General features: G+C 50.3%; 1 protein-coding gene across 5 annotated transcripts; it reads left to right on the forward strand.

Moving 5' to 3' along the window:
• Nucleotides 1-25820, forward strand: FHL3 (four and a half LIM domains 3). Of its 5 annotated transcripts, XM_071767506.1 has the most exons (7): nucleotides 336-491; nucleotides 12874-12931; nucleotides 21990-22174; nucleotides 22251-22425; nucleotides 22945-23114; nucleotides 23259-23445; nucleotides 24301-25820. In XM_071767506.1, exons 2-7 carry the CDS (start codon nucleotides 12925-12927, stop codon nucleotides 24450-24452), a joined length of 876 nt encoding a protein of 291 aa, XP_071623607.1. In that variant the 5' UTR covers nucleotides 336-491; nucleotides 12874-12924; the 3' UTR covers nucleotides 24453-25820. The 5 variants fall into 5 exon arrangements, with proteins under 5 accessions (XP_071623612.1, XP_071623607.1, XP_071623611.1 ...); XM_071767511.1 differs by lacking the exons at nucleotides 336-491; nucleotides 12874-12931 and adding an exon at nucleotides 1-199; XM_071767510.1 differs by lacking the exon at nucleotides 12874-12931 and having other exon boundaries at nucleotides 21993-22174.
• The last annotated feature ends 1917 nt before the right edge of the window (nucleotides 25821-27737 follow it).

Here is a 27737-nt window from a genome sequence, read left to right on the forward strand (position 1 = left end):
GGCCGCCGGGAGGGGGAGCCGCAGGGCAGGCGGCGGGAGCAGCGGCACGTCCGACCCCGGGAGGCGAGCGCGGGACTGTCCCACGGGGCGGGGAGAGGGCCCGGTCCGGGGTTGTTCCTCTGCTGCCCTTCAGAACCAGCGGAGCCCGCAGACGCCGCTCAGCCGTCCCGCAGACAGCCCCGCGCCTCGCCTGGCTCAGGTACCGGTCCGGGAGGAGGCGAAGGGGTTAACACCGGGGGCTGCCTCGGGGGCGCGGGCGCTGCTCCACGTCTCGCGGACTCGGGAACCGACAACCCCCGGTACCGGGACGCCCCTTCCTCCTTCCCTCCCGCCCCTCCGAGTGCTTGTGCGGGGCGGGCACCGGACGGCCGCCCCCCCGCCCCGCCCTGGGCCGGGCGGAGCCGGGTTCCGAGCCGTGGGGCTGGGGAGCTGAACCGAGTGCCCGCCGCGGGGCCAGCACCAGCGGGGCCCGGCCCTGGGACACCGACCAGGTGGGTCGGGACCGGGGGGGATTTGGAGCCTCAGCCCCGAGGGTTGGACGGGGGGGGGTGAGGCTGGGGGGGTCCCACAAGCGCTGTCCGGGACCCGGTGGGGTTCGTTGCCGTTACCCGGGGGTGTAGCTCGCCCCGGCTTGTACCGATTTCAAAAAGGGGGAAAAAAAGAAAAGAAAAGAAAAAAAAAAGCGTCAGCCGCTCTCTGTCCCAGATTGTAAAGTTGCTTTGCTTAATCTGTGTTTTATTAAGAAAGCGCTGAAGCTTCACCCAACCAATAAACTCCGAAGTAAACTTAAACCAAATGCTCAAATATGAGAGAAATTTTCACCACCCCCTCAATGGTTGCTATGTTTTCAGAGAATCCCAGGGTAGGAGGGGGAATGTCTGCTCAAAGCCTTGCTCCTTTCTTTTTGTCTGTGCGTTTTAAGCCAAGACTTAGAAGTCACAGTTTGAATCTTGCTATTAAAAAATACTTCAGCATCTCCTTGCAGCATTTTATTATTACTGAACAGAGTTTGTTTTCAGATTGTTTTATGTTTTCTTCCAGGTAAGGTCTTCTTTTTTTGGCTTTCAGTTTTGTTGCTATTTTGTACTTGTGGTTACATTAATCACTTTGACTCTTTCATGGGAATTGGTGGAAATGTTGGATATACTTTCTAGCTAGCCTGGGTGAAGCATGTTAGGAATTACCTTGCATGGGCTCAGAGCTCAAATGGATGGTGGCTGATGCTGTAACTTCTCTTCACAGTCCAGGCTTTAATACTGAGGTTTCTAAACTTCATTTGGATTTAATACATTTATTGTTTCCGAGCTTGAAATTCACAATGGAATCTTCTAGGAAAGGCTGACCTGGACAAGAATAAAGGTCTGATGAATGCAATATCCTCATGAATAGTGAGGGAGCCATGCAAGGAGATTTCTTTTACTTTTCTACCTAGTTTTAAGAGATCTCTGCTGCTTCTTGCTCCCACAGATGTGCAATTGTCAAATATTCCTTTGCTATCGATTTTTGAGAAGCGTTTTCTTGGATATGTCCTTAGGAGTCTCTGGTATTTCCATACTGCCTTTGGCATGAGCAGTATTTTTCAGGTGTTACCAAAGGTGTTGAAGTTGCCTCATTCCCTGAATTTGTGTTGCCAAAACGTGGTTTAACTTCCTCATAGGCAGGACAGCAGGAAAAGGCACTACTTTTGTCCTATTTTTGTGCCATTTTCTTCCCTTTTCACAGGATGGAGGTCATATGGTTGCTGGTTGCTTCCTTAGAGGCACGGAGTCGTGGGCATGACTTTAATTCTTACCCAGCTAGGTCTGTAATTTTGCAAACTTCTAAGGCTGCTGGCATCGTAATGAAGACAAAAATATAGGCAACAGAGTTAGTTGTGGGCACTAATTATAGTGGATTCTCTACAGTCAAAATTGTTGTGGAGTAAGAACTCCTTAAACACGTGCCTAGGGAGTGGTGGGGATCCACTGATGGGAGGGAGGTATTTGGAAATATCCAGCATTCCCTAGCAGGAATCCCTGTGAACAGCTCCTCACTCTCTCCATGGTGGATGTTTTAGAGATGCCTCTTAGGGGGGATGGAAATCCCATCTCAAAGAGCTGAGCAGGGTGTTGAAGATGAGTTCCTTGGTCCTGGGGAGGACAGGGAGTTGCTGATGTTGCCTCTGCAGGGTTTGCAGCCATCTGCACCACGTCTGCTGTCAGCTCTGCTTCCTGTTTACACTGCAGTTGGGTTTCCAGCAGACTCTGACACAGCCCTGCTGTCCCTGGGTGGCTCAGCTTTTGGGGAAGAAAGGCAGAAAACTCTGGTCTGTGTTGTTGTGACTGCCATGGTCACACACGTGGGGGGGTTTCTGGAGGTGACCAGCCTGGGGTGGCTGTGGGCAGTGGTCACCAGGCAATAGATTCTGACATTCTGGGGTTTGGACCCAAGAGTTTTAACATAGAGGAGAATCCTTGAGTGATGGAGCCAGGAAAAACTTCCCTGTGGGCAGGGGAATTACTGAAATTCCCAGTGCACCAACTTTGGAAGCACTTGGTTCTGTTCCCAGCCAGGACTTGCTCTATGAGGTAAGATGCTGTGTAATTGCAGCTGAGTTGATGCTGTTACATGGCCTGCTGGTTTTTGAAATGCCAGCAGGAAAATGGAATAAACTGGTTACCTTTAATGTTCAAGTGTGTCCTGGTTTGAGCCAGTGTTAAACCTTGACAAAGTGATTCCCACTCCCTCCCCCCAGGAAAAGGACTTTTATGGTCATCCCAGCACTGAGACCCAAGACTTTCATGGTGGTCTGCTGGGGTCCTTGCTCGTGGCTGTGGGATTTTCCCTGCCCTTGGCTCACATGGAATCATGCTTGAAGAACCCTAAAAGCAGGAGCAGCATCAGGACAGGGTCTCAAGTGTAAACCTTTTTGCCTCTGCCTCACCTTTTGTGTGGGAAAGTTTCCATGGACAAGGTGTTTATGGAAAAGTGGGGACTGACTGGTTGGCTGGTCTGAATGAAAGCCAAACTTCTTACCTAGACAAACAGCTTCATTTTTTTCTTATAATTGCCCAAGTAAGGAGAGCATTTCTCCTCTGGTTCTCAGTCTTTGAAATGCCTGGTTGAAATCTGCTGTTCTTGGGTTGCTCGTGCCCACTGTGGAGCTTGGTCCAGCAGGAAGGTTGTGAGAGTGGTGTTGGTTGACACTGACCAGTTGAATATTGAGTGCAAGCTGCTGCACCTCATTCCTTAGGGGACTTGGACAGTTTCTGCTGAAATAGGTGCAATTTCCATGGCCAAAGTGGAAAAACTCAGAGACAACTTCACAACATTCTGCCTGGTGATGTTACAGTAGGCACCAGGTACATCTAGGAAAGGGAAAAGACCAGGGGTTGGGAGGCAGGGAAACCTTACTGGTATTTTTAATATTTAGATTCCTACTGAGTTTGGGATCACCTTTAAAGGAGATGTTAAGGGGAGAGCTGTGTGTTTGCAAGCAAAGGGGTTCAGCTGCCTGTGCTGCTGGGACTCAGCCTTGCTGCTCTGTCTGAAGCTCCATGGTGATGCTGCAGAGATCCCAGCTCAGCAGGGGAGGTGGCATTTCCCAGGAAGGCTGATTTTTTTTTTTTTTCCCCTTGATTTTGTCCATTAAGAAGTGGTCAGTCTTTAGCTACATTCTTTAGCTACATTTAGCCCCATTCTGCAGAGATGGAGTCTCTGAGAAAAGTCCCTGGTCTTTGTTTCTTCTCTTCCTTCAATTTTGCACTGGGTTTGCCAGGTGTGAAATACAATTATCAGCAGTTTACAGGGAGGAGGAGTTTCAGTTTTCCTGTTGGAGAAAATATCAGGGGGCTGATTGTGAAAGGAAAGGGGAAATTGAAGAATGCCACGGGGCTTCCACCTTCCTGTATTTTATCCCAGCAGAGTTGTCTCTGCTGAGTGACTCACTCAGTGTCTGTTGAGATTTGCTCAGAACAGTTTGCAGAACAGTTTTCTTTTTTTTTGCAGAACAGTTTTAACCAATGATTCCTCCCTCACTCAACAGGAACCCCTGGGAGGATGATGTTACTCTGGGAGGAATCAGGGCTCAGGCAAAGAGTTATTTAGAAATGAGTTAACACAGAATCCAAAGAGCAATGGAGTAAAAATCCTGAAATTTATGTTCATGTTCATAGCACAGTCTTACTTTGGATTTATTTGGTCAATCTGACCATTGCTCATATAATTTTTTTTTATTTGCCTCTGAATATATTACTGTAGGTTGTCCTAGACTTGCAAGTTTCAGCCTTCTTGTATGTAAATTATTTTGAACTTCCCACATAATTATTATTTTTCTAAAATCTTAAATCAGCAGTGTAGGTAAATACTAACTCCAGACTCTTCTGATTGGTGTCATCATTGGATGAAAGGTTCTTTGCTGCTCATGCCCAACTTGTTTGGGAATATAAATCATCTTCCAGCACCAACCTAATGATGATGCCAAGGACATCATCTCAACTGCTTCCTAATTTAGTTTTGAATGTCTGCTCTGGAAGCCAGAGGAATGTGCTGTATCTAACCTGGAGCTCTTAAAAGGCTCCAATGTCATAAATCCAGGGAGTGGAGAAGCCAGTGCAGGTGCCTGGACAGCTGGAGCTGTTTTCCCTGTACACCAGGGGGAAAGGGACCTCTGAATAGCTCAAGGAAATGCTCAGTGGTGTTGGAACAGCCCCAGATCTGCTTCCCTAGTGCTTCCTTCAGCACATGTTACACTGACCCTGCCAGTACTAAACACCAATAGGAGTCAAGTCATTGTCCCCAGTGGCAGATGAAGCTGCTTGGCCATTGTTGGGAGTCCAAGATTTTTCCTCTCTCACCCTGTTTGAAGGACTCTTGGATGTGCAGCCAAAGTAAACATGAGCTAATAAAAAATTTAGACATAACAGATCCAGAGGAGCCGTTGTGGATGGGACAGGCATGCTGGAGCACAAAGATGTCTGAGTCCTGCTTGCAGCTTTTCTGCTCTAATGTGGAAGTTCTATTACCTGAAAAAGAGGTGGGAGGGATCAAGTATCCCTTCTTTTGTGTTGTTTTATGGGAGCTGTATTTATGTGTATCTTCTGAATAAGAAAGGGAAGGGGATCCATCAGGCTGCTGAGGATCCAGGTCCTGCCTTGCAAGGTGCAATCCCCAGGCCAGCACTGCAGCTGGAGTGCTTTGGAATACTTTCCTGTATTTCCCCACAGCCTATTTCCTTGTTGGCAATAACTGTGTTTTCAGTTGACGTTTTGCTCTTCCATTTGCTCAGTACACAGCCCATGGCTGTCAGATAACATTGGGATCAGGAGTCTGCAGGGGGTTGTAAGGAGGTGAGGTATCTGTGTGGCTCTCAGGAGTGCCTGAACTTACAGTGAAGGGAATCATGAGATTGGGAGAGGATCACAATTCTTTCTGTGTGTGAGCCATGGGGCTGGACTGTCCCTGTGATGCTGGATGCTGTGTTCTGTTACAGAAGATGCTGAAGTGAAGAGCCAGGGGTTGCAGTGCCTTTCCTTGCTGTCCTCATCCTGGACCTGGGTGCTCCAGCACCATTGTGTGGTCCTGCACCCTGCACCCCACATTGTGTGTGTCCTCCCCCCTTTTCTGCAGCGGAATGGCAAATGGTGATGAAAAGGTTATAGAGAAAGTGAGGAGTGGGGATGTGAGCTGCCATTAGAGGATTAAAGGCTGCTGGGCAATAATTACCATCAGCGAGGCAGACAAGTCCAGATCCAGGAACAGTTTTTCCTCTTTCATCCCAAGCCAGTCATGGCTTCTGCTGACAGCACACCTGGAAATGAGGTAACCCAATCCTCTGCCCACATTGCTGGGATTTGCTGGCGCCTGGGCACAGGCAGAGCCTGTGTTTGCTCTGCTCCTGGGCAACCTTTGTTCTCCTGCAGCCAGGAAGTCTTGCTGATGAAAGGAGACAAGGCTGGGTGCTTCTCTTCCTTTCTCAGGAAAGCTCTCCCAAGTCACCTGTGGTGTGACTTTCCTTGAGAAATACCTTTCCAGCTGTGGAGATCCTGCTGGTAGTGAAGCATGCGGTGGAAACGCTGCCAGCGCTGCCTGAACATGTTATTTAGGTCAGTTGCAAGGAAGATGGCAACATGAATCAGAATTGCAGGAGGAGGAATGCCATTAGCACCTTGACATCCCCTGCCAGAGCAGGATTTTTCTTTGGCAGTGCAGAAGCACAGTCAGAGATTACATTTTATTTTTTTTTTTTGTCTTCTGTGCTCTTTGTACGCTGCTGGAGCTCTGGGCAGCCAGACTGGAAATGAAAGGGAAGACTGAAGACAAAGGCCTTGCCTTTATCTCTCAGCATCAGTGTACTTATTTCCTGCTGCATTTACTGATCTCTAAACAGAGAGGCAGAGCAAGGTTGCCTCCTTATTCCTCTGGAAGACAAGACAGATCAGACTAATTGCTCCAACTCATCTGTTTGGGGTGAATGAGTCTTCAGAAGATGCTTTTGTGGAGGCAGAGTCATCACATCTGTTGATGGGGTGCTGGCAGAAATACCTGGGGTGATTTTCCCACCTGGTGTGCACCCAGGAGTACCAGGGGTCCCAGGGAATAAAGCAAAGCTTTAGGGATCTCAGCAATAGTGGGAAACCTTCTGAAAGCTTCCCACTGGGCTGGGCTTTGCCAAGCAGTTTCCCTTCCCAGAGGAAGCCTGAATTTACCCCTTGCTCTGCAGAGACCTGTAGGCTAAAACAAATTATTCCTAAGCAGTAGAAAACATTGGGACCAACCTTAACTGATGAAACAATTTGCCTTTTAGCCTCAAGGTCCCTAGTCCCTGGGGGCTTTCCAGCACAGTGACTTGGGTCTGTTTCCCAGAAAGATTCCCTTGGATCTGTGCTGCTGGCAATGCTCTGCCTCATTACTGGCCATTTTATTTTTCCAAGAGCCAGCTCTTGTTAGCTTCGTTCTCACAGTATTGTTTTCTTTCTAGAAGAAGCTTTTGCTGGCTCTCCTAAACTATCACATGGGAATTTCTTACTAGCTTAGATTTATTTTTATTTTTTTTTTTTGTTTTGACCCAAAGCTGCGCTGCGATCCCCTCTGTAACACTGCCAGCATCATTTCCAGTCTCTTTTAAGCACATGTTTTGCAATAATATCAAAACTCTTGGCTCCAAATAACTGCCTTGCAGAGAGATCAGTATCTTTTAACAAAAAGTATTTGAGAAGCAAATAGTGAGAACAAAAGCAGCATCTCAGGAGCCTGTAAGACTCTCCTGACCTTTCCCAAAGGCCACAGCCTGGGGTCCAAGGTTTAGGTGGCAGATGGCAGGGGTCAGGGTGGACTTGGGTTTGTCCTCTGCCCAGGCACTGGGTTTGCTGGAAATTTGCCCTGCACGTTGCTGCCATCTGGGCTTGACTCTGCTATCCTTAAAATCCCCAGGGAGCCTTCTCCAGGAGAGCTCATCTCAGGTGGAAGTCTTTGGCTCACCTCGCCCAGAGTGGAGGATTAGCAGCGTGGGGTTTGGGGATCTGACATTCTTCAGAGGAAGAAAACTGGCTTGGGAAATGTTTTATCCTGGCTGGGAGAGGTGTGCCACTTGCCAGCTGCCTTCTCCAGGCATCCCAGCTGGATTCTTGGTATGAAACCAGGGAGTGTGGAGGTCGATGGTCACGTTTGCAAAACCTGGGGAGAAAGTGCTGCAGAAATGCAAAGGCCTTCAGCAAACTAACTGAAAAATTGCCTTTGCTTTAGGGGGGAGAATTTGATACAGAGATGGGGAGGAAGCTGTGTGAAATGTTGAGGAAATGAGTGGCAGGGGTGGGAGTATTCCCCAGATCTTCTGATACTAAAAAACTCCTTGCTTTGCATCAGTGCATGTCTGGGAGGCTGTGTCTGATCTGTGGAAATAAGGTGATAGGGAAGAGGCATCTTTGTAAATGGAATTTCTCTCTCCTAAGTAGCACGTTGCACAATTTGGGTTGCAGGTGAGTTGAGTTTCAGTTGCTTCATGTGTTTTTATTAGTTCAGTTGTTGGTAGTGTGTGTGACTAAGATAAGTGCACAGATGTCAGCACCTACCTGGCACTAAACAGCACCAGGGTTAGGTCTGTTTGCTGTTGCTAAGGCTTTGGCTACTAAGTTTTGTGTCAGAGTAGCCAAAGTGTTTGTTCTCATTGGTTCTTCCTCTGTATTACAATTGCATGGATCTGGGAAGTGCACATTTCAATTCCATTTGCTCAAAATGGCTTTGGGGCAGTTTCTGCCTGAGAATCTTTGTTGCTGTCCTTGTGAATATAAAGCTTGATGAACCAGACTAAAATAATGCATTCAGAATGGATTTCTGGAAATCATTTCTAATCCCTCTGAATTGTGACTCTTAAAATCTGTATTCAAACTGCTTCTCTCCCACAAGCAGATTGAGGGCTCCAAACGGTGTGAATAGCTGCTCTTGGCTGTATTATTTAGTAAAATAGGAGCTAAGTTCTGGATCCTGTGTGTTCTGACCTGCCCAATTTGCAGGCTGTCCAGTTGCACCAGTGTCCCAGAGAAATTCCTGCATTGCTTTTTGAAAGATTTATCTGTACAGGTACAAAAAAATAGATCACAAAACTCATGTTCACCAGGCAGATCCTTTCCTGATACCACATGCCAGGGAGTCACCTTTTCCTCCCAGCTCTTCCCAGCTGGGCTCATCTCCCTGTGCTGTTCCAAGGTTACCTTTGTGAGCCTGGGGTTGTGCTGTTCCCTTTTTTCATCCTTTGGCAGGGCAGCTGGGATGTGTTGGACCTGGAGCAGGGAGTCTGAGGACTGCAAGGAGCTGAGTGGCTGCTCCTAGGGCAGATGTGAATGTGGGGGTCTCAGCCAGAGGCAGAACCCTCACCTGAACCTAAAAGAAGGGCTGCTTTTCAGAGGAACTGAACTGAATTTACCTGAAATCAAAAGAACTGGTAGGTGCTCAGCCCCCCTGAACTGAGAGGCCAAGGTACAGGCTGCCAAATAGAAAAGCAAAGCAAGAACAACCCCAAACCCTTCCCAGCCTCTTGTTGTAGCAGCTCTGGTTCAGATTCACCACGTTCCAGATGTGTGAGGGTATGTCCCAGCCTGGGCAGGCAATCCCAGGGATCAGGATATCCACATTCCTCCTGTTTGCATCTCCTGATGTGTCCCCTTCTCCATCCCACTCCTGTCTGCTTGGGACATCTCTGTGACAGATGCTGAGCACCCATTTCTCCTCTGCCCCCTCCTGCCTCTTCCAGCCCATCCCCAGTTTAAAACCTCACCCTTTCTTGGGCCCAAACTCCAGCTGGGCACTGGTCGGAGCTCACTGGAGGCAACTGGAGACCCAGGCTCCCAGGAGAAAACCAATGTGAGAGTTTTGGGGAGTTTTCTCTCCATTTCTGCCCCGTTGCAGCTTTGCCTCCAGGACGGCTCCTGCTGCAGCCCTCTGGCTCTTGAGAAATCTTTTAGTGGAGAGTTAGACCTGGCAGATGGAGGCTCTTACCTCATTCCACAAAAATGCTTTGTTATTGAGAAAATGGAAAACTGTCTGAGGTTTGGGAGCTGAATGGAGTCATTGGTGTCTGTTTTAACCGCAGCTTGGTGGTGACTGCTGAAAGTTCCCCTCTCCGAGCATTCCCTTTTCCTACACCCATAATCTTCCTGTCATTGGAGAGCTGCAGTGATTTAACTCCTCAGCCCCAAAAATGCTGGATCCTGTTGCATACTCTGCAGAAACTTTGCTAAAATCTCAGCCTCTTTGTGCTAGCCAGCAAATAAACCTTTTGCAAACCCTTGGTCAGGAAAGTGGAGACTGAGCCAGATTCAGCTTTTGATTTACAGTCTCAGTTGTGCCTCTTCTTGGCTTGGTTCTGAAAAAAATCTGCATGAAGATTATGCAGGAGCTTCTTGGAGTTTGTATATATTTGTGGAACTGGTGTCTGATTCCTCTTGCTGAGGATGTTGCTTAAGAATTATTCACCAAACACCCTGGTCGAGCTGAAAGCAGCAGGGTCAGCTTTTTGGAAATAAAACTAATCCTTTATTTGTGTATTTTTAAACTAATGAATCTTAGCAGGCCCAATGAATGTCTTCCAGCTGCTACAGATGTTTTTTAAATTACTAAATATTTTGGTGCATAGAAAAACCTAGAATACTGGAAACACACGATAGTAAATACTTCATTATTACCCTGGAATCTAAGTATGGCCTTGCTATTTTGAATTTATTTACCCGAATTTCAAGTGTTCACTTAGAAACTCATCAATTAATATGGTTCTGATCTTGTTATCTGGGAAGAAGTCTGAGTACTCAGCATCTTCTCTGAATTTATTTTAAAATACAGTTTCAGTAACAGGAATTTGCTAACCTGGAGAAATAATCCCAGCTCTTTCAGAACCCAGGATCAGTGTAATGAACTCTTTCCCTTCTAGGTCCCTGCTTTCTGTGGGTTTACAGTGTAGCCAGAAAAATCCTTTCTAGGCTGGGCTCTGCCTCCTGAGCTCTTTGGGAGGTTTTTCAATGTAAAATGCAAAGTGTAAAAACAATTACCAGTTTCTTTTCAAGCTGCATCCTGACACTTTGGAGCCCATTCTGGACACTTGTCATTCCTATACCTGTAAAGCATCCCTTGGGAATGGTCCCAGCCTGCAGGTTTTCCTTCAGGTACCAGAGGAGAGGTAATTTCTGTCGATCTGGGTGGCTGCACATTGTGTCATTTTTTGCTAAAACAGATGTATTCTAACTCAGTACTGCCAGGGGAAAAAAAAAAAAAAGTCTGGTTTTAAGGCTTTGCTGGTAAAACAAAAGAAATTGAGTCATACTCTAAAATGTCTGTCTGCAAGGCCTAACTTCAGTGTAGTTGAAGGCAGAGTCACAGAATTATTTAGGCTGGAGAAAAGCTTTAAGTCCAACTCTAAAGACAAGAGCTCTTAGATGAGGTCCACATCTGCTGGCAGCATTTCTAGATATTGCTTGGGATGTGATGCTACTAAAAAAAAAAAAAGAGCAACAAGACCCAGTGGATCCTGAGCTGTTTGTGAGTGGAAGGAGTCTGTCTGTCAGCATCCTGACCCCACACGCTGCCCCGTGCCACCTCACCTTGGAACTCTGCTGCCCTCATTTAAGGAAAAAATGGCTATTTCTGGTTTTAAGAAGTAACCCAGCTTGAACTGGTGGGTAAATCCTGGTGCTGCACCCATTCTTCCAGCTCAGGGTGCTCGATTCCAAAGCCCAAAGTTTAAATAGGAAGCAACAACTTGTTATTTGGTCAAAATATCTGGAGTCTAGATTAGCTGTCACAGCATGGTTTGGGGGGGAAGGGACCTTAAAGATCATGTCCTTCACCTCCTTCCCTTCCTTTTTCCCTGCTGCTCCCAGAGTTTGTGGCATCTGCTTGGGTGTGGGTCTGTTCCATGAGTGGGTGTCAGAGTTTCCATGCTGCCAGGGGGATATGTGCAGCATCTCAGGAGCAGAAAGATGGGCAGGGGCTTGGAGCTGGGATCCATTTTTAGTTCCCCCAGATTTGCTCTGTGCCAAAACCTTCCGAGGTGCAAATCCTAGGAGGGAGATAAAATAACTCCCTGGCCTGCAGGTATTATAAGAGTAAATAATGTTTTTGGTGGTGGCAGCTGTTAGGGAGTCAAGGAAGCAGCAGTCCCATGGGATGGCAGATCTGTGGAAACTGAGTGCTCTTCCATTCCTGGTCTGGCACTGGATCATCATCTATATTGTGCTGTTTGCAGCAGGGAGCCAGACTAATTTCTGAGTAAAGAAACAAATCTTTAGTTTGTGTCTTAAATGAGGATTGGTTCTTCTCACCTGGCTCTTTTCTCGGCACACGGAAATCTTCAAATAGAAAAGTCAGTGCTTAAATTTCGAGGCTTTTCAGTGGCAAACTTTGACTCAGTGACCTCTCTGTATCAAGAAAACTGCTGTGATGTCTAACTCAAGGTTCTGGGGCATGCAGAGCTGTAGTGGCACTCTCTGAAGAGTCATGAAAAGCAAAAAGTACTCAGTGTGTTGCATGTAACTCAGTCAGGAGAAATTTTATTTCTCCTTGTTCTCAACCCTGTGCAAAGATCATGTAACTGACAGGGAGATGAAACCTTGTGCAGACATCCTGGATGTGTTGCTTTTGGAGAGCCTGAAAAGCTGGGTGGAAAAATCAAAAGTGCACTTGAGGTTGGTGAAGGTTTTGGACCCTGTGCACAGACTGAAACCGTGACTGCACCAAGGAATGGTGAAGTGAGGGCTTCCAGATCCTTGGTGCCTCTGAGCTGGGGCTTTAGAAGATGCAGAGCAGAACATTGAATAAGAGTGGGAGAGGTCGATCCAGAGATTTTTTAATCAGCAGGCCTCATGTTGATCATGCTGTTTGAATAGCACCAACCCTTTCAAGGAGAAATAAGTAAGAAGAATAAATAAATAAAATAAATAAGAATAAATAATTTTGGCTGCCCCCCTCACTAGCACCTGACTTGGTAAGAATGGGGTTCAGGAGCTTTTTTTCACTTTCTCTTAGGAGCTTCCTTGTTCCCTGTCTTTTTTTTTTTTTTTTTTTTTTTTTTTTTTCTGTCATTGTGGCATTGAGAAGCAGGGTTTGGAATTTAAACACACCCCCACAAAATTGGGATTGGAATTCTTAGGTCTCTTAAGAAAAACTTGAAGTGACTTGAATGGTAAGCGCCCGATTTCCAGTTCCAAGTAATGACATTTAAACCCCTGTAGGAAATGCAATCCCTGTGCTGATGTCACCCTCTGGCTTATGATGTGACTGCTTTTGTTTCTGGGCAAGCACTTGAGTGTTGTGCTACTGAAGTGATGATTTATTAGTGAGACTTTCTTGCTGGTGGCACCTGCTCTGCCTCTGCCTGGGCAAAAGTCATCCCCTGCCTCCCCTTTCCAGGCTCCTTCCCTTGAGGATCTGGGATTTGACTGTGCTCCATCACCTCCAGCAATGCAAGGTAACAGAGTTGTTTTACCAAGTTAGGCCAAATAGTCTGTAAATAGAGAATTTTTGGTCTGGTTGGTCAGGAGAGCAGAGGGGAAGCCAGTGGGGTGTTGCTGGTGTTTGGTTGTAGTGGAGCTCGTGGTCCTCAAAATTATTATTGAGCTGCAACAGGTTTTAAAGATCTTCCAGCCTGGTCAGAGAACAGGCAGCTGTGGTGAATGGGTGTGGAATCCCAAATAAATGGGGCAAGGAACTTCCTTTACCTGGAAGTTGTCTTGAGAGGAGCCTCCTGTAGTAAAAATTTTAACCTTTTGTCTCCTTTTTCATTGGTGACAAATCTGTTCCTTGTGGTTTGTAAATGAGCCCCAGACTCAGATCAGGGGCTCTCTAATATTGTTATTTATTTTCTGATCACATGGATTTGGGGGTTTTTCTGCCAAGGAGCAGTTTTCCACTCTTCCTCAGTTTCCAGGGGCAGTCAGCACCCTGCAGCATTAGTGCACAGGGGCTGCAACCCCCATGTGCATCTCCCAGAAAAAAAGGCATCCACAAAAATTTGTGAGTATTTGTGCCACTTGAAATAGCAGTTTCCACTTAGTCCTTTGGATGTGCCAGTGGTTTTCCCTGTCACTCCAAGGATTCCCCATCACCAGGGTGGCAGCACAGGAGGCACTGGAAAGCATCTTGCAAATTTGAGTTATTTCTTAGAGATTTGCTGTGAAACAGGACAGTTACAGCAGATGGATGTTATTTAAAATGTGCTGTGTTTAAGAGTCATTTTTAAGGGGCCAGTGAGAAATGCTTTGACAAGGAGACTGACTTGGAGAGAACCACTCTGTGTAGTACCAGTAAATGGCACCTTATGGCCAGATCACCCAGTGGGGAAACTTTCAGCCACAGAAGGAGGAAACTGCTCTGACTTTTCCAGTGGTGAGGCTGCAAGAAGAGGTTATCATCTCCTCACAGCAGTCCCCAGCCTGTTATTTCTTGCAGTTCCTTTTTTCAGCACACACAGCATCTCCCAGGCAACAAGGGATCTCAGTTTTGTTTCGGATCACAGGCAAAAACAGTCCTCGGGATGGTAACCTGAGACAAATTGGCTTTGCCAGGGTTCAGTCCTTCCCCAGATTTAGAAGCTGCTCACATGCTGCGAGCTCCAGGGCTGCAATTGCCTTTGCTTGCAAGGGACACCAGCAGCTGGGAAAAGTTCTTGAGATGGGGAATTGTCCCTGTGTCTCCTGCAAACACCATCACGGGGGGGACAGACCCACTGCTGGGTTGGGACAGGGGTGGAGAGGCTGCTGGAAGAGCTGTGTGGCTGAGTGTGTCCTCTGCCACCAGCCTGGGCTGCTCCTCACCCCACTGATTTTACCCTGAGAGGCACAAAACTACTGGGGTTACACTGCAGGTTACACTGGGGTTACACTGGGGTTACACTGAGGTTACACTGCAGGTTACACTGGGGTTACACTGGGGTTATACTGGGGTTATACTGGGGTTACACTACAGCTTACACTGGGGTTACACTGGGGTTACACTGGGGTTACACTGGGGTTACACTGCGGTTATACTGGGGTTACACTGGGGTTACACTAGGGTTATACTAGGGTTATACTGGGGTTACACTGAGGTTACACTGCAGGTTACACTGGGGTTACACTGGAGGTTACACTGGGGTTACACTGGGGTTACACTGCAGGTTACACAGGGGTTATACTGGGGTTACACTACAGTTTACAGTGGGGTTATACTGGGGTTACACTGCAAATTACACTGGGGTTATACTGGGGTTACACTAGGGTTACACTGGGGTTATACTGGGGTTATACTGGGGTTATACTAGGGTTATACTGGGGTTACACTGCAGGTTACACTACAGTTTACACAGGGGTTATACTGGGATTACACTGGGGTTCCACTGCAGGTTACATTGGGGTTACACAGGGGCTACACAGGGATTACACTGGGGTTATACTGGGGTTACGCTGCAGGTTACACTGGGGTTACACAGGGGTTACACTGGGGTTACACTGGGGTTACACTGGGGTTACACAGGGGTTACACTGGGGTTACACAGGGGCTACACAGGGGTTACACTGGGGTTACACTGCAGGTTACCTTTCTCCATCAGTGAATGTGCTTGTGTGCACTAAACCAGCCAGAGATGCTCATGTTTGGGAGACAAAGGATCCCATCGAAAAAGGGAATGTTTTGACCAAATTTGGTGAAAAAATTCTATTTGCCCCTTAAGTAACAAGCATGCGTTAAATAAAACATCTCTGGTTTATATGGCTTTTCCTGCTACTGGAAGTCAAAGTTCCTTTGTTTATTAAAAAAAAAAAAAAAATTAAGTTGAGCAGAGGCTGAATCAGCAAAAGAGCTGAGAGGAATTCTGGAGAAGTTGGTTCTGGTTGGACTGAGCTCAGCACAGGTTTGGTTTTCAGCATTTGAGCAGAAAACATGAGCTGTGTGCATCCATCCCCAGCTGCTGCTCCTCTGTGTGCTCATTCAGAGGCAAACCTGGAGCAGCCTTTATGTGCAAAACAGAGGGATAATCTTGTTTTATTCACCTTTATTAATTACCTTTTTTCATCACCTTTATTAACAACCTGTTATTCAGGGACTGCAAAATCCTGTGTCAGCTGGGAAATGAGAACAGCTTCATCCTCAATTTCAAAACCAGGGAAAGAAAAAGGAAAGCTGCAGCATAGAGCTAGAATTGTAAGGGAAAGCCAGGGAAATAGAGCAACATTCCCTGATTTTTTTGCAGTGCTATCTGTATGGAGATGGGCAGACCCCAGGAACTGGCAACCAGAGCAGTCTGAATATTTTTCCTGTGTTTAGGCTGTGATGTCTGTTTGAATTGCAAGATCTCATGTGCTGAGCAGATCTGAGATGAAGGTAAATTTGCCTTAGTGTGCACTTAGTCATTTCCTGCCATGCCTTCATGTTTGAATTCTACTTCACTGGATGTAACCTTCATTTTATGGGACAAAGAGATTCTGAAACCTGATTGCTGGAGTCCTGGGTTTGTGCAGTTGGATGAGCAATTAGGTGTTTGTATGGCACGGGGCCAGCTTGCAGGGTTACATGGGCAGAAATCAGTCCAAAATTAAACTTTCATTGCTTGATTATAACCCTCCCGAGATGCTGCTGTATCTCTGGGGCTCCCTTTTTCTTCCTGTAGTAACCAGGGAATTATAAAATTTGTGCTGGGTCTGCATTTGGAAGGGTTTGGACATCTGTATGCAGCTGAATTTTGAGTTTAGGGTATGGGTGCCCCTTCCCACTTGATTTTTGAGGGCAAATGAGGAAAACCAGGGGCTGTGGTAGACTCTCCTGATGGACTTGCCAAGCACCCACTGGCTCGTGGTGGTTTTGGCAGGGCTCTTGAGGCTCAGCCACCACAAGCAGATGGGAATTGGGTGTGTTCCCACCTTGGGGATTGAGTGGGAGCTGATGCTGGGGTGCCCAGGGGCTGTTGCAGCCCAGGACAGCCTGAAGATCATGGCACTGACTTTCAGCACCCTCTCTGATGCCTTGGATGCCTCTGTTCCTGGAGCTGGCTGGGAGCACAACCTGTCTGAAATGGGCTGATCTGGTGTGCTGGAGAGGAGAAGGGAGCAGGAGTGCAGAGAGCTGCTGCATCCCTGCTCTTGGCTCTTTTTTAAGTGGCCACTTCCCTGGATGGTGAATCCCCATTGCTCTGGTCACACCAAAGCCCCTGTCACCAGTCACACTCCCTCAAACTTGGCTCCAACATCTTTTTTCCTATTATGGAAAATAGGCCATGTCTGCAGCTGCTGTCCTGCAGCCTGGGAGGAGCTGCAGCTGCAGGGTGCAGGGTTGCAGGGTGCAGGGTTGCAGGATGCAGGGTTGTAGGGTGCAGGGTTGTAGGGTGCAGGGTTGTAGGGTGCAGAGTTGCAGGGTGCAGGGTTCAGGGTTGTAGGGTGTAGGGTTGTAGGGTGCAGGGTTGCAGAGTTGCGGGGTGCAGGGTTGTGGGTTGCAGGGTTGCAGGGTGCAGAGTTGCTGGGTTGCAGAGTTGCAGGGTGCAGGGTTCAGGGTTGTAGGGTGCAGGGTTGCAGAGTTGCGGGGTGCAGAGTTGCAGGGTTCAGGGTTGCAGAGTTGCATGGTGCAGGGTTGTGGGTTGCAGGTGCAGAGTCGCAGGGTGCGAGGTTGCAGGGTTGCAGGCTGGGGGTTGCAGGGTGCAGGGTTGCAGGGTGCAGGGTTGTGGGTTGCAGGATGCAGGGTTGCAGGGTGTGGGGTTGCAGGGTGCAGGGTGCAGGCAGCCATGCACATGGCAGGGGAAGGTTCCTGCAGTGGGAACCTGGACCAGGCTCTCCCTCTGCAACCATCAAGGTCTCAGCCCCAAGGAACCACAATTAAATCTCAGTGGGCTCACCTGCCTGGTTTTCCACGGGAAATTGGATTCCCCTGCGACTGCTGCCTCATTAAAAAAGAGATTTTTCTGTCCCAGTGTGCACAAATACTGGCTGAGAGCTTTGTGCCCTTGCCTTGTCAGAGCTTGACAGTAGCAGCAGGTTTTTCCTTCACACAGGAAAAGTTCTGGTTTACTTTTCCTTATCTTAGGAGAAGGAATTTTGTGCTAGAGGAACAAGGTCTGTGAACTTATTGGTATTCTGGAACCAGAGCAGAGTTTTGGAGTTCCTTACGACCCTGGCGATGGCAATTAAAAAATTTAAATTAAACTGTAAAAAATCACTGCTGCTTTCCAAATCTTTGGAGTAGATCTGTTCTGGTAGGACTCAGGACAGGCAGCAGTGGTCAGTTCTGTTCCTGTAATCAGTGTTGTTGGTGTCCCAGGAAAGTGTGAGCGTGTGCCAGCAGGCATGGGGTGAGGTTTTCTTGCTTTCAGGCTGAGGTCAGACATTTGTGGGACAGCTCTGCTTGTAGCTCTTACCTTGATCTCCACGCAGAGCTCTCAGCAGTGCATGCTGCCTGGTTCTCCTCTCTGGATGGAGGGTACCTCAGAAACCCCTTCTGAACATTACTTGCCATTCTAAGACAGTTAAAATTGTGCAGCAATCTGGGTCTACCCTAGGATTTCATCCCTTCACACTTAGGATTTCCAAGCAGGTGGTGGGGAGGCTGAGGCTGGGAGATCCGAGGGCAGGAAACGTCTCAGTGGTGCTGGGATCAGGAGGATTGATCCAGTGGTGCTGCCCTGAGAAACCTGATCAGACACCCCCAGCCTCCTGCCCAGCACCAGGGGGATGCAGCTCAAGCTCTGCCAGGGGTTGTGGGGTTGGGAGCAGCACAGAGAGAGGCAGAGGAGCCCCCTGCCCCAGGAGCCATCCCCAGCTGGGCTGTGCCAGGACCCTGCAGCAGACCTGCATGGAATTGCAAAGGTCTGGAATTTGCAAATTCCAGGAAACATGGATTGCAAAGCCAGCCTCGTGGAAGGGCTGGAGCTGCTCCTCAGAGCAAGCAGGAGGTTTCCCTTTTAGGGTCGGCAGCAGGGAGAAACAATTTCATGCAGATTCCAGGCCCCATCATGGATCTGGAAAGGCAAAAGGAAGAAAAAGCCTTCTCCTCTCCTGACCTTGGAGCATGTTGAGGACTGTCTTCCAAGGCTCTGTCCTGGGACAGTTTCATCCTTACATGGGGAAGACTCTCCTGTCCCAGGGAGGTTGCTGCTTCCTCCTCCCTGTGTCCCTTCAGCTGGAGCTGCAGCTTGGGCTGTGCTGGGACCAGAATAGGCAGGGGTCTGACAGCCAGAGGCAGGTTGGTTCCAGTGTCCTGGAAGGATTAAGTGTTTCCCTAGGAATAGCCTTATGGGTTACTCTGAGACCACTTTGTGGAGCAGCTGGTTGTGACCTGAGGACGAGCAGCAAACTGGTGTGAAGTTACACAGGGTTGTAGCTTTACCATGTATGTGAAGCCTCTGGCTGAAGGAGATGGTGGCAGCAGGGATCAGCTCAAAAAGCTGGATAAACTTTGCAGTCATCGTGGGCAGTGGGGAAAGCCTGGCCCTGGCCTCCTCTGCATAATAGGTGCCCAGTTTATGGACACAAATTAATGCAATAATGTATTTATTACATTATTAGAATAATGTCCTAATCTCCTGGGGCTGTTACTCAGCCATCTGCTGTGCTGCTGCAGACAATGACACCAGGGTGGTGCAGGGTGCCTGTTACTCTCTAATTAGAAAGTGAACTCTGCAGTGTGTCCTTGACAAATTGCTGACCTTTCCCTAACGTGAATCTATTCTGAGCTCTGTTCCAGACTGATCAGATTTGCATCCAGGAGGACTTTAAAAGTTGTTTGTGAGAGGAGCTCTTGTTTCCAAAGCTGTTTGCTCCTGGGCACTGGAGAAGAACTGGACTTCCTTTCCTCCATGACCACAACTATATCTGTCAAAGGGAAAGGGTAGGCAGCTGGCAGGCTTATATCTGTTGTTTATTTTTGCCCTCAGACAGCCAGCAAGACAGCTGAGAGAATATCCCACATCCAGCTCCACCATCCCCACATAAAGTCCCACAGGGGCTGCAGCTGCCAGCTAATAGGCAAAAAAACCTCTTTTTGGAGCTGGAATCCCATCATTTCAGGCCAACACCTTGGATATTATTTGAAGGCATTACTAGCTGCTGTTTGCAGGCTCCAAAGTGAGCACATGCTAATTAGGATGCATGGTGACTGCCTGGGTGGTGTGCTCCAAATTTAAGCCTCAATTAAAGTTTTTTTTTAACATATTTTAAAGCTCCGCCTTTTTTCTTCAAGAGTGGCGACAATTTCCAGGTTCCTCATTACAATCACAAGAAGAATTGTGGGCTTTTGTGTTATTTCTTTTTCTTTTGCCCCACCTTCCTCTTCTCCATGAGCTCAGGCTCCGGCAGCACCGAGTCCTCAGGGTTGAAGATGCAGAGTTTGCTTTGGTGTTCCTTTGATTCCCCTGCCCAGGGCTGCGTTCTGAGACCAGAACAAAGAGAGCAAACAGCTTATCTAATACAAATAACCCTGAGCAAACTTCCTGGGCCTGTTTTTTGCTGTGAAAAAGGCAGCACAGAGCTGCAGCCCTGTTGGCAGTCGGTGCCTCTGTCTGGGGAGCGCTGCTCACCGTGTCCCCAGGTGCAGGACACAAACCAGTGAGAAACTCCTCAAAGTAGGGACAGGGGTGGCACACTGTCCTGCTGCCTTCCTGGGTGTGTAGTTTCCAGAGGGTTAATGGGTTTTCACTTCCTCTTCCACTGTGCCATGCACCCAGTATGGAAGCAGCACCCTGGGCACCCCCCGGAGCAGACGGTGAGCAGCTGGCCAAGGGCTTTGTCCAGCACTGGGATTCTGGTGGGCTTGGGAGAGCCATTGGTCCTTGAAGATGGAGGGCAGGAGGACTGGTACTGCCAGGAGCCTTGTTTTGAGGTTGGGAACCGAGGGTCGTGGAGGGCCAGGGTCAGGGTTGGGTGCAGTGGTGCTGGGGAGGCTGAGTCTGTGTCCCGGGTGAAGCCCAAGGCTTCTCTGTTCAAGGAGGTTTTAATTCCTTTGCATTTTCTGGTGTCCTCTGCCCCTCTGCTGCAGGACCAGAGAGATACAGCTCAGCCCATGGAGCAAAGGTGTCAGCTCCCAGCTTGGGTGGAACTGAAGCTCCCAGAGCAGGAGTTTCATTAGACACACCTTGGAAAGTTCCCTTCAGCAGGGCTGAAGGGGAGGAGATTGGTTATTCATTTGATTTTCATTCTTTGCCAGACAGAAAGGTCCTGTGTGGCTTCAGGAAGTGGATGAGAAGCGGTCAGGGGGGTGCAAAGGCTGGGAGCATCCCAAGGGAATGAGTCTGGGGACAGCTTGGTCCATGAGCCCGTGGAGCCAGGACACGGATCCTCAGCCACCCTCTGCCAAGGTCTCGGGGCAGCAGCTGGTCAGTGACAGGGTGTGAAAAGTGATGTTGTTCCCCCTGTTGGTCACGTAGCCATGTGGGAACATTAGATTTATTCAGCAGCAGTGCTATCACCACTTAGCAGGCTCGACAACAGCTGGGAGCTGTGTGCCTGGACCAAGAATAGCCCTGAGGAGTTCCTGCCTTGGGTCTGAGATGTCTGGATGGGCTCCTGCCTGGGGACAGAGGAGCCCCAGAGGAGGGAGGCAGGGATGCTCCCTGCCCTGCTGAGTGCTCACTGCTGATTGAGCCATCATCACTCTTCCTGAACTGGGTGGGTTCCTGAGGAAAACTGCAGTGTGCAGTGCTCTGCTCAAATGTAATTCCATGGGCTTGTCTACACTTGACAGCAACCTGTGTTAGAGAGGGGTGTGATTTTGCAAGTGGAAAACTCCATATTTAGGAATAACGAGGTTAAACCAAACAGAAGGAAGGTACTTTTGTTCTGGAGTTAATGCTCCAAAAAAAGAAGCAAAATTGTTTCACAAATCTCTTGTCTGAGAGGGAGACCAAGGGCAATGAGAGATGCCTGATCTCCTGTGTGCAAATCCCTAATTCCTCTATTGCTTGTAAAACACCCACACCCACCATCCCCAACACTTTCTCCCTGACAGTGGTTTGTAGTTGGAGCAACATGTGCAAAATGGTTTGCTGGGATGTGGCTTCATAGCCAGGCACAGCGTGGGGTGCCTGATTTCTGCTTCCTCGTGGAGCAGCTGCTTTAAAGTTCTGGAGAAGCTCCAGAATTTGAGATGTGCACAACCCCAGCAGGCAGAGCATCAGCTCCCAGGATGTCAGGAGGGATTTCACCATGGGGGGGGCTGAGCATGGGTCAGAGCATCAGCTCCCAGGATGTCAGGAGGGATTTCACCTCAGGGGGGGCTGAGCGTGGGTCTCGGGGGACTGCCTGAAGGTGGCTGACTCTGATGTGACACTGGATGTGCACGGTGCTGAGCTTTTTTCTTGCAAAAAAAAGTCTCTCTTTTGGTCATAATTTACAGTTTGCTTCCCAGCAGGGAGGTGGGCAGTGAGAAATTCAGCTGCCTGCTTACCAGGGCTTCTTGGTCTGGGCAGGGACTGGAGGTCCTTGTCCTCGACTGGAGGTCCTTGTCCTCGGGAGGTGTCAGGGCTGTTCAGGAACACCTCAGACACCAACCCAGCATCTCCCGTGATCTTTTAGCAGGTGAAGCATCCCCTCAGACTGGCACCATGACCGAGTGCTTTGATTGTGACAACTGCAAGGAGTCCCTGTACGGGCGCAAGTACATCCAGATGGACAACGGCCCCTACTGCATCCCCTGCTACGACGCCCACTTTGCCAACACCTGTGAGGAGTGCAAGGAGCTGATCGGCCACGACTGCAGAGTGAGTACCGACCCACGGAGGGCAGGGTGGTGCCCTGGGCCCCCTCCTCACCCGGGGTTGTGTCCCCTTCCCCCAGGAGCTGTACTACGAGGATCGGCATTACCACGAGCATTGCTTCCGCTGCTTCCGCTGCGACCGCTCGCTGGCTGACGAGCCCTTCACCTGCCAGGGCAAGGAGCTGCTCTGCAACGACTGCTACTGCAGTGAGTTCTCCTCCAAGTGCATTGCCTGCGAGAAGACAGTCATGCCAGGTAGGGAAGAGGGAGACTCCGAGCCCTGAGGCTTGGTCCTGGTCCCAGGGGTGCCGCAGGAGCCGTCGCCCGGGCCGCGCGTGGGTTGCGTGGAGTGGGATGGGGACTTGGTGTGTCTGGGAAGGCAGTGGGATCCTGAGCTGTGAGCACCACAGCAGGGCTGGCTGGCTGGCTGGCCACGTTTTTCCTGGGGAATCGATGACAAAGGGTTTCCTGGGTATTTTCTGGTGTGTGCTGATGACAAGGGAAGGAATGACTGAAGGCGTGTGAGCGTCTCTGGAGATGGCCCGAGGCATGGGAGTGTCTGTGCTTGGCCATTCTGGCACCATCTCCAGATGTAGGTTACAACAGGCCTGTGTGCTGGAGCTGGGGGCATGTTCCTGCAGCCCTCCCCTTGCCCGGAGCCTCTCTTGCTGCAGCCCTCGGGGAGGGGAAGCAGAGAGCCAGGTGTGCAGGACTGCAGTTTGTCCTGCACGGTCCCCCGTGTCCCCCTGTCACTGTGAATGCCTCTCTCTGCAGGGTCCCGTAAGCTGGAGTACAACGGGCAGACCTGGCATGAGCATTGCTTCATCTGCAGCAGCTGCCAGCAGCCCATCGGGTCACGATCCTTCATCCCAGACCAGAAGGATTATTACTGTGTGCCCTGTTACGAGAGCAAGTTTGCTCCTCGCTGCACTCATTGCAAAAAGGTACAGCTGGCAGCCCCAAACCCCCAGATTCTTGGCTCCAGGGACACGTTCCCCAGAGAAAGGCTGGGATGGCAGCATCAGGCAGGTTGAGTGCTGCAGCCTGTGTGCCCATGTCCCTGTCACCAACCTGCTCTCTGTCCCCAGACCCTGACCAAGGGAGGGGTGACTTACCGGGACGAGCCGTGGCACAAGGAGTGTTTTGTCTGCACGGGCTGCAAGACCCCCCTGGCTGGCCAGCAGTTCACCTCCCAGGATGACAACCCCTACTGCATCAAGTGCTTTGGGAACCTCTATGCCAAGAAGTGCAGTGCCTGCACAAAGCCCATCACAGGTGAGCAGGGCAGCAGCCCTGGTTATGGGGTGGCAGGGGGATCGCCTTGTCTCTAGTTTGCCTTGTTTGAGGCTGATTACTGTGTCCTGTGGGAGGATTGCTCACAGGCAGGGAGAGCCAGAGACTTCCAGCCATACCAGGAGCAGGGGAGTCTGAACCTGTTATACCTGCCTGAGACAGGGGAAGCAGGGGGTCCTCTTCTGCAGAACCCCCTGCAGGGCTCTGGCCTCATTCCTGTCCTCCCCCGCTCTTGACCTTTTCTTTTGCAACTGGGTTTCTTGCTGCTAGGAAGGCAGTGAAGCCATGAATCAGCTGGTGACTCAGAGGATGACTCTGGCTGAGGATGGGGCAGCTCCTGGGCACCCCACTTCCCGTCTGGTCCTTATCAGTTTGCCAGAGTCGTGGGGACACAGGTCACAGTCCACAGGCCCAACCACTGCCACCAGAGAAAGGAAACTGCCCACAGAGCCTCTCCAGGAGCCTGGGCCTGGACTGGTGTCAGGATAGCTCAGGATTTAATTAGCACTGTCCTGGCAGTGCTACCAGGAGCATCCAACAGCCCCCTCATTCCCTGTGGTGATGCAGCTTCATTCCCTGCTCCTCTCTGGGAAGGAAGTGGCAGTTCTGGACCTCAAGGACCTCAAAAACCTATTGTGAAATCATTTTGCTCCTCTTTCCCCCCAGAGAGGGGAGATTGGTGGTTCAGATGTATTTGATGCTGGGAGGTGTTTGGGTGCCCCAGGGCCCCAAATGGAGAGCAGATTCAGAGATGAAGGGGCCGAGGCTCTGGGTGGGAAGCTCATTTCAGGTTTCCCGGGGGGTTCTAATGCTGCAATCTGTCCCTCCTCCCAACAGGCTTTGGTGGTGGCAAATATGTCTCCTTTGAGGACCGTCACTGGCACCATAATTGCTTTAACTGTGCCCGCTGCAACACCTCCCTGGTTGGGAAAGGTTTCATCCCTGACAACGATGAGATCCTGTGCCGTGACTGCACCGGTGACCTATGAGCCCCCCGAGGATGCCATGAGGCAGGGGCTCCCTCTATCCTTCAGGGGCTTTGTGCCAGACACCCCGAGAGCATTTCAGGGGCAGAGCACAAGGCACAGGAGATGGGGGCTGCCCCCAAACCATGGTGTGTTCAGGGGGTTCCTGTGCCCCTCCCTGAAGGCTAGAGTACGCTGTGCTGTGGCTCTGGGCAGAGTCAAAGCTAAATAAAGTTGAAAAAGGAGCTTCAAGACACCCCCCCCCTTACCCCCCTATTATTTACTCTTTCTTTTTGCTTCCTGTCTGGCCAGGCACGAGCTGAGCCCAAGGCCCCAGCTGAGCAAAAGGCAGCAGCAGCAGCTTCAGTGTTGGGCTGCTGGATCTGCATGCTGGCAGCTTCTATCTGCTTCCTGGCACAGTGCTGACTTTTTCTGACTTCCCCATGTGCTTCTCTTGCTCTGTGTGACATGAGGCAGCAGCTCCTGGTCCGTGTGGTTCAGCCATGCTGGCTTTGTGGCACAGCCATGTCTGTGCATGCAGCTGGGCATGAAGGGCTCTCTGCCCCATTTGGGAACAGCAGGCTGGAGCATGTGTCCTCCCAGATGGGATCCACCTCTGGATTTCTGCAGCCACCTCACCGTTTGTGGGCCAGACCTTTTGCTCCATGGAGGTGCTCACTTAGATGTGGATGAGGAGCTCAAATCACTCCCAGGTACAGGGTGTTCTGTCCTCACCACTTCCCTCCATCTCTGCCACGATGTCCCACGGCTGCCCCTGTGGTGTCCAAGCTGGAGCTGGCGGGTACAGCCCTACTGGTACTGAGATATGGCTGAGCCCTGGAGAAGGGTGTTCTGGAGGCATTGACAGCTTCAGTCCAGCTCTCAGGGGGAGCCATGGGATGGGGATGCCCCTTTCCTGAAGGCTGAGCTGGCCCTGGTCCCCCCCAGCAGTGGGGTGGGAATGCCTGCCTTGTCTCTGCATCCCTTTTGCTTCTGTCTTGCTGGGGCATTTATGCTGACCCTGCTTTCCTGCTTAGACAGTCACGTGCTTTTCTGAAAGCATCTTTTGTGGTTTTGTTTCGTTTTGTTTTTTCCTTGTGTACTCTTGTCATTAATATCTGTCATGTTGTAACCAAGAGCAGGATGAAGGGCAGAGCCACCCCCCAGGCTTCACCTAGGAACAGAAAATGTTATTATGCATGTTGAAGTGTTACTGACTCTGTATGCAGATCCCTGTTGAACCCTCGTTTGGAAAGCTTTGATGCAGGCAAATCAGAGTTTGTGTGTTTGCTATTCTGAGAAGCTTGGAGCAGTCTCTAGAAGGAAGTGTCCTAAAACCTCAGCCCCCTCTGTATTTCCTATGGCTTTATAGAATAAACCATTCTGGTGACACTTGCTCTCATCTTTTTCTGGAACAACAGGCACAGGGCAGGGCACTGTCTGAGCTGGTGTTGGACTCCCTGCTCGGCCCTGGCCCCCCTACCCCATCCTGGGGACAGGTCCTGCCTCCCCACCCCCGCATGGGCCGTGTCCCTCCGGTGGGGCTGGGCAGAGGCAGAGCAATTCCCTGCTCCCATTTTGGAGTTTCCTGGTGCCTGGGCTGCCCGTCAGTCCCTGCCTGCTGTCTGTCTGTCCGGACAGGCTGTTCCGCGGGACGGGCCCCAGCAGGACCCGGGCGGTGCCTCAGGGCGCGATGCTCCGGATCCACCGCAGATGGGTTGCTGCGGAACCGGTGCTGGATGGCGGCGGTACCGAACCGTGTCCCGTTCTCCAAACACTCCTCTGCCCCCCCTGGTAGGGGCTCCCCAGGTCCGCAGCAGTCGGGGTCGCGGGGGTCTCCTCTGGCGGCTTTCCCGGAGCGGTGCACGCTCCTTGCTCACTTTTTATCCACCCGGGAGCCGTTTATTCCCCAAACGTCTGAAACTTTTCCACAGATTCCTTTACGTTTACGAACAGCTGCCACGGCTTCCTGCGGGCTCCCCTGCCCCCTGCCCGGGGGTGGCTCTGGCAGGAGGGGCACAGCCCCCCGGGCACTGCCCGCACCGTCACCCTCTGACCGACTGCTCGGAGGTTCTGGCAGCTATCGGGGTTCTGAAAATCAAATCTTCGCTGCCCTGTGACCTCGCACAAGGCTTCGGATTTGCTGCTGCTCGGCCTCAAAGGGTGAGGAGCGGCTCTAAGTCCAGAGGGTCCCAGCTGAGCCCGTCCCCCAGCCCCGCACCCCCTTTCTTTCTGCAGCGCCAGGGATTAACCACAAAAGGTTTCTGTACAAAAGGGCCCCCGGGCTCTTCTTTCAGCTGGCCTCAAGAGCCTCACGTTTTTAGCCAAAAAAGGAAATGACCCAGCTGCACGTAGTGCTGAACATCTGGATTTTATCCCTGTCATGAATGGGTCACGGCTATGCAGGGCCCAGCGCCTGATTTACGGGAGGCTGATGTCATGCACAAACATCCCCCGGGACTCCCGGAGCTCTGAAACAGTCAGGAAAATATTGTTAAGCACAGGCGAGCAGGGCCGGGTCTGCTTCCAGGTGGGAGCCGGGAAACTCCTGGGAGCCCAGGGAGGTACCGGAGCCTCGGTAGAACCGCAGCAACCGTGCCCGGAACCGGCGGGAGCTGCAGGACTGGGGAGCGGGACGGGCTGAGCCGGTGTAGGAGGAGGGGGGGGGGGAGCTCTGCTTTGTCCCTGGTGTTAGGAGGAGGGATGTGGTTATAGGCAGGCTGAACCCTGCAGGAATCCCCTGAATGCTTTCCCAAATCTTTCTTCTCGTCCCTTTGTCCCCACCCTGCCAGGGCAGCGCCCAGGGAAGGAGGTGGGGAGGTGGGCAAGGAGAGGTAGCTCAGTTTGCTCCCATCACCCCACTTTTTCTCCCCCCGGGCCCAGAGCTGTCCCTGCTGCACAGGGGCCTTGGACCAGACAGCACCAAAGAGCCACCGACTCCCACCTCTTCTCCTTCTCCCTCCTCTTCACCTTGAGGGAGGTGATGCAGGGGATGGGCTTGTCCCACCTCGATCCTCCTGATGGCAGAAGCCAAAAATAAAGAGGCCATGTGTGCTGGGTGGGACATGACTCGATTTCTAACCCTTTTCTTTCCAGGGATGAAGTTTCATGCAAAGGGAAATGGAAGAACGTGAAGTTCAGAATCTTATCTCTGTTTTTTTATTTTTAGACAGGCATTCCTGAGGAAGAAATGACGTGCTTTGGGGCTGCCTGTAATGCAAGAGAATAATTACAGACAATATTCTTACCCTCATTATCACTCAGTGAATTGGCTGTTCCCAGAGCAGTATCATGTTTATCTGCCACAAC

The sequence above is a fragment of the Heliangelus exortis genome, chromosome 24 (genome assembly GCF_036169615.1).
Source record: "Heliangelus exortis chromosome 24, bHelExo1.hap1, whole genome shotgun sequence".
Taxonomy (NCBI): domain Eukaryota; kingdom Metazoa; phylum Chordata; class Aves; order Apodiformes; family Trochilidae; genus Heliangelus; species Heliangelus exortis.

What these genes read in the sequence shown, in the direction of transcription:
- FHL3 (XM_071767506.1), top strand. An exon ending in CGAGAAGACAGTCATGCCAG is followed by an intron (nt 22,426 to 22,944) that starts GTAGGGAAGAGG and finishes CTCTCTCTGCAG; the next exon opens with GGTCCCGTAAGCTGGAGTAC. An exon ending in GCTGCACTCATTGCAAAAAG is followed by an intron (nt 23,115 to 23,258) that starts GTACAGCTGGCA and finishes CTCTGTCCCCAG; the next exon opens with ACCCTGACCAAGGGAGGGGT.